The sequence below is a fragment of the Staurois parvus genome, unplaced genomic scaffold (genome assembly GCF_062004578.1).
Source record: "Staurois parvus isolate SC_StPar_1 unplaced genomic scaffold, SC_StPar_1.0 ptg000931l, whole genome shotgun sequence".
Lineage (NCBI taxonomy): Eukaryota > Metazoa > Chordata > Amphibia > Anura > Ranidae > Staurois > Staurois parvus.
In genome coordinates, this window is record NW_028318727.1 from 1,610,808 (window position 1) to 1,617,436 (window position 6,629).

The 6,629-nt window shown below is 48.5% G+C and overlaps 1 protein-coding gene across 2 annotated transcripts in view; it reads right to left on the bottom strand.

Moving 5' to 3' along the window:
• The window catches only part of SREBF1 (sterol regulatory element binding transcription factor 1), a 69,185-nt gene extending 63,734 nt beyond the window's left edge, over positions 1-5,451 (bottom strand). The window contains exon 1 of one of the 2 annotated variants that reach the window (XM_089656732.1): positions 5,110-5,451. In XM_089656732.1, the coding sequence (XP_089512858.1) occupies positions 5,110-5,215 (106 nt within the window). In that variant the 5' untranslated portion in view covers positions 5,216-5,451. The remainder of the gene's footprint in view (positions 1-5,109) is intronic. The other variant, XM_089656734.1, reaches the window with a different exon arrangement.
• Between the last annotated feature and the right edge of the window lie 1,178 nt (positions 5,452-6,629).

The window sequence follows — 6,629 nt, forward strand, 5'->3', positions numbered from 1 at the left end:
ATGATGGGGCACTATTCCTCCCACTGATACCAATGATGGGGCACTATTCCTTCCACTGATACCAATGATGGGGCACTATTCCTCCCACTGATACCAGTGATGGGGCACTATTCCCCCCACTGACACCAATGATGGGACACTATTCCTCCCACTGATACCAATGATGGGGCACTATTCCTCCCACTGATACCAGTGATGGGGCACTATTCCTCCCACTGATACCAATGATGGGCCACTATTCCTCCCACTGATACCAATGATGGGGCACTATTCCTCCCACTGATACCAATGATGGGGCACTATTCCTCCCACTGACACCAATGATGGGGCACTATTCCTCCCACTGATACCAATGATGGGGCACTATTCCTCCCACTGATACCAATGATGGGGCACTATTCCTCCCACTGATACCAATGATGGGGCACTATTCCTCCTCCTACTGACACCAATGATGGGACACTATTCCTCCCACTGATACCAATGATGGGGCACTATTCCTCCCACTGACACCAATGATGGGGCACTATTCCTCCCACTGATACCAATGATGGGGCACTATTCCTCCCACTGACACCAATGATGGGCCCTATTCCTCCCACTGATACCAATGATGGGACACTATTCCTCCCACTGATACCAATGATGGGGCACTATTCCTCCCACTGATACCAATGATGGGACACTATTCCTCCCACTGATACCAATGATGGAGCACTATTCCTCCCACTGATACCAATGATGGGGCACTATTCCCCCCCACTGATACCAATGATGGGGCACTATTCCTCCCACTGATACCAATGATGAGGCACTATTCCTCCCACTGACACCAATGATGGGCCCTATTCCTCCCACTGATACCAATGATGGGGCACTATTCCTCCCACTGACACCAATGATGGAGCACTATTCCTCCTCCTACTGACACCAATGATGGGGCACTATTCCTCCTCCTACTGACACCAACGATGGGGCACTATTCCTCCCACTAATACCAATGATGGGGCGCTATTCCTCCCACTGACACCAATGATGGGGCACTATTCCTCCCACTGACACCAATGATGGGGCACTATTCCTCCCACTGACACCAATGATGGGGCACTATTCCTCCCACTGATACCAATGATGGGGCACTATTCCTCCCCGATACTAATGATGGGGCACTATTCCTCCCACTGATACCAATGATGGGGCACTATTCCTCCCACTGACACCAATGATGGGGCACTATTCCTCCCACTGACACCAATGATGGGGCACTATTCCTCCCACTGACACCAATGATGGGGCACTATTCCTCCCACTGATACCAATGATGGAGCACTATTTGCTCCCACTGACACCAATGATGGGGCACTATTCCTCCCACTGACACCAATGATGGGGAACTATTCCTCCCACTGACACCAATGATGGGGCGCTATTCCTCCCACTGACACCAATGATGGGACGCTGTTCCTCCTCCTACTGACCATCCCTGGGCCTAGGTTTATTCTAACTGCTGCTGGACCCGGGACATTTTTTACTCCCACTGGCCATAATCCGGCCCCCCTAAAGTCTGAAGGGCAGTAAACTGGCCCTTTGTTTGAAAAGTTTGGAGACCCCTGGCTTAGGAAATAATCACAGTGCATGCAGCCGGCAATGTCACATTTCATCCCTTCAGAACTCTGCCATGCCGTGCCATTCAAGTAAATGAGGCAACAACCCAACTCATGTGATTGCAGTGCAGTGAGTAGGCGATGCAATGAATCCTTCCCATCGGTGAAACAATCTGAACAGCGATGCGAACGTGGATCGCTCTTCAGATCTTTAGAGAGCAAAGCAAGTGTAAAATGAGCCCTTAAACTTCAATAGAAACAAGACGAGTTAAATCGGTCACACCACAAAGCAAAGCATTGCGGCTGCGCCAATGTGAACGGACCGCCATGTTATTTAGTAGGTAATGGTCTGGAGAGGGGGGACAATAGTGCGGGTCACCTGCCTGTTTTTACCACCTGCATGAACAAAGGAAGGCTGAACCAAACGGTCGGTCAATCAAAAAAAATAAAATACGCATACAATTGCGCCATCATTTGTTTCATTTTTCTAAACAAAATCCAGCATGTTGCATCAGGCACTTTCGACTGCGACACACAAATTGGAAGTCGTATCTGGCACACAATTGATACGAAAAACGAACGACCAAGAATTTTTCGGTCAGTTTTTTGACTCGTCTATGGCTGGCCTAAGCCTGCTTCTATTTAGTTCGGCTTCTTCCAGCACCCCCATTGGGAGTGTTTGTAGATGAGTAACCTCACCGAAGCAAGTCAGTGCAGATAACAAGACGACCCTTTCTAACCCTCCGTTCACACCTAAGCGGTTTCTGCAGCGTTTTGCAGAAACGCAGTACAGTCCATTTAACATGATTTCCTATGAGACAGATTCACATCTCCGCGTTTTCACCCGGTGCGTTTTTTTTGGAAAGGGTCAGGGACTTTTTTGAATGCAAAACTTTGTGTTTTTGGTTCTGTATGCTTCAATGGAAACGCTGCAGAAAAGCATGTATTGCACTTTTGTTGCGTTTTACGTTTAAAATCTGCCTAGCAACAAGAAAAAAAAAAAAAAAAACACATCAAAAACACAAGTGCAAAAATGCAAAACGCAATGCAGAAACACATCAAACGCAACCTGCATAGGTGTGAACCTAGATTAACACTGGATACCAAAGATAGAAGATCCCCCACCTCCCTGCTTGTATGCAGATTGCCCAAAACACACGAAAACGGTCCGAATTTATTGCAGCCTAGAATGAATATAAAACACCCGGACTGCACTGGGGCTATGATGCAGAATACATATAAAAATAAGAAAAATAATAATATCCACAACACATAAAAAACAAAACAAAAACCACATGCAAGCAAAACAAAAAAAAAACCCACAACAAAAAAACAAAACAAACAAAAAACAAACAAACACACATCATAAACAGTAAAACGTAAATGTATCCTAATTCTCGCCTATCCTTGTTTCTGCCAATACAGAGGAGCAAATCTGCACTGAAAACTGAGGCACTGACCGACAGTAACCCTGCGTTGCGTCACATTGGAGGCGTGGCCTTAGTGAGGAACCCTAGGACGCCTGTGGGAATGTACAATAGCACATGGGAAAATGATATCAACAGGGCACAAATGGACTTTTTTTTTTTTTGCACTCCAGCCACGAGGAAGGAGCTACTAGCCTGCAGTTACACGTGTCGAAGCGACCAAAGAAACCAATGAATTGCAACCCTCATGGGACACCCTCAAAATTCAAAACTTGTCCCCTTTATTATGGCGAATCAACCTTGGTGTTGTAGGACTACAAGTCCCAGCTGAAAGGAACCAGGTTCTGCGAGGAGCATGAAACACCATGACACCTTTCTGACCTCCCTAGCACATCGACATAAGTTGTCAACGGTTCTTGAAATTCCAGAGACAGATGGAGGTTCTAAAAATGAGGTTCTCGTCTCGGGATCTCCTTTTCAGGACGTAACATACCACCTAAGCATACGATCGTGACACAACCATTTTTTTTTTTTAAAGTGTTAAAATTCTTTGAAAAAGTCAAGATCAGCGTAAGCGTGCCTCTTGAGAAGTCAAGTGTCCTTGGCAAGTGTCAACGTTGTGGGAATACTTCCATTTGACCAAATGTTGACAGGTAGAGTCCAACCGACAAGGATACTTTGTATCCGGTGAACCGACAGGTAGAGTCCAACTGACAAGGATACTTTGTATCCGATGACCGACAGGTAGAGTCCAACCGACAAGGATACTTTGTATCCGGTGAACTGACAAGTCCAGTCCAACCGACAAGGATACTTTGTATCCGGTGAACCGACAGGTAGAGTCCAACCGACAAGGATACTTTGTATCCGGTGAACCGACAGGTAGAGTCCAACCGACAAGGATACTTTGTATCCGGTGAACCGACAGGTAGAGTCCAACCGACAAGGATACTTTGTATCCGGTGAACCGCCAGGTAGAGTCCAACCGACAAGGATACTTTGTATCCGGTGAACCGACAGGTAGAGTCCAACCGACAAGGATACTTTGTATCCGGTGAACCGACAGGTAGAGTCCAACCGACAAGGATACTTTGTATCCGGTGAACCGACAGGTCCAGTCCAACCGACAAGGATACTTTGTATCCGGTGAACCGCCAGGTAGAGTCCAACCGACAAGGATACTTTGTATCCGGTGAACCGACAGGTAGAGTCCAACCGACAAGGATACTTTGTATCCGGTGAACCGACAGGTAGAGTCCAACCGACAAGGATACTTTGTATCCGGTGAACCGACAGGTCCAGTCCAACCGACAAGGATACTTTGTATCCGGTGAACCGCCAGGTAGAGTCCAACCGACAAGGATACTTTGTATCCGGTGAACCGACAGGTAGAGTCCAACTGACAAGGATACTTTGTATCCGATGACCGACAGGTAGAGTCCAACCGACAAGGATACTTTGTATCCGGTGAACTGACAAGTCCAGTCCAACCGACAAGGATACTTTGTATCCGGTGAACCGACAGGTAGAGTCCAACCGACAAGGATACTTTGTATCCGGTGAACCGACAGGTAGAGTCCAACCGACAAGGATACTTTGTATCCGGTGAACCGACAGGTAGAGTCCAACCGACAAGGATACTTTGTATCCGGTGAACCGACAGGTAGAGTCCAACCGACAAGGATACTTTGTATCCGGTGAACCGACAGGTCCAGTCCAACCGACAAGGATACTTTGTATCCGGTGAACTGACAGGTCCAGTCCAACCGACAAGGATACTTTGTATCCGGTGAACTGACAAGTCCAGTCCAACCGACAAGGATACTTTGTATCCGGTGAACCGACAGGTCCAGTCCAACCGACAAGGATACTTTGTATCCGGTGAACCCATTCTCACTTCCTCAAGTCACTTAAGCCAATAGCAAGTTCTAGGGACCAATCAACAAATACAAAGGGGTGCAGGGACCCCCCCCCCTACCAAAAATGCCACCCAGCGGAGGGTGCTAGCCCCACCACCTGATCACACCACCTTAGCCACACTGCTATCATTTAAAGGGGAACATGCACTGGTCACCCACCATCGATGTCGCTCAGCAGGGCCGTGTCGATGTCGCTGCTCTCATGGAGGCACAGGGACGGGTCCAGCTGGTCCAGGGAGCTTTCGTCGAACGCCAAGCCGTTCATTTTGCCGGTTGCCCCCCCTTCTTCCTGCGATGATTGGTCAGTCTGTCTTTCCTATGGCTGGCATGGGGCTTATTCCAATAAAAGTCCTTGTAGAGAGAGTATCAGGGCTTGTTATTATTGTTTATGGGGGGGAACGTCTCATGTCAAAGCCCCCCCATAGCTCCAGCAGGGAAGTTCAGTATAAAACTGCAAGGCGCTGCTCTCCTCCTGCTTGCTGAGAGTATGGGTGGAGCCTGGTGAGGGTTATCCCTGCCCAGTACACCCCTTACACCCAGGCAACACCCCTTCTATCCTGGACACACCCCTTATATCCTGGAGAGCCCCGCCCCCCCCTGCACTCAAGTCTAGTGTGTGCCTGCAGGCTTGAGAGTTAACCCGTTGGCTGCCAGACTCATCTTCATGCCTGGAAAGTCGGCTTTCCTGCCTGATAAATCTGATGGAATCGTTCCTTAAGCCCGGGCTCACATATATGCAGTGCGGTACATCGCATGTGATTCACACAGGAAACGCACCGCATTACCGTGCAAATCACATGCTATTAGTATGCGGTGCGATTGGAGATGTACATTATGTATGGGTGAAATCGCACCGCACCTGCACCAAAAAAACGCAGGACCCTTTTTTTGGTCCGCACTAGAATCCACTGAACACCCATGAAATCTGATTCTGCACATCGCACTGCGTTTTGTGAACTGATTTCTGGGTGTCCGCAATTTAAATTACACAGCGGTTCGTGTGAACGGGGTGCGATTATGACGCGGTGCCGAAATCACACAGAAACCGGGGCAAATTTTGCAGCGCATCAGTGTGAGCCTGGGCTGAAATTTGCACCTCGTCAAAACGCACGGTACTTTGTTACCATGCGCCTTGGCACACGAACACGTATGCGTTAGCTAGAAGCATGGAGGTGCCATTAGGGATCATTGGCGCAGCCGTGAGTCTTCAAACGGGCTGCGTGTTTTTTGTTTGTTGCGGGAGAGCGCACAATTTTGTGCACTTTCCCGCAACGCAAAAGTGTGAACGTAGTCTTTAAAAAAAGGCAGACACTCATACCGTGTTTCTGGCCCTGTAGACTTTAATGAGCGCACACGTAAAATGCATGTACGGCGCGTGTTTTGGGCACATTTGTGGTGCGTTTTTGGCAGGATTTTCCTTCTACAAACAAATGCATAAGCATGAAAACGCATCAAAAAAAATGAGTGCAAACATGCAGTATAAAAAGCCCACAAGTGTGAGCCTAGGCCAGGGGCGGACTGACCATTTGGAAACTCAGGGCCCGGGGTCAGTAGGGGGGCCCATGAGATGCCCCTGGTACCTTTTTCATAGGCTTTTTTGAGTTTGGGCAAGGACACAGGGGCCCCATGATCCCCTATTGCCCGGGGGCCCCATGAGTTGTCAGTCCGCCCCTGGCCAG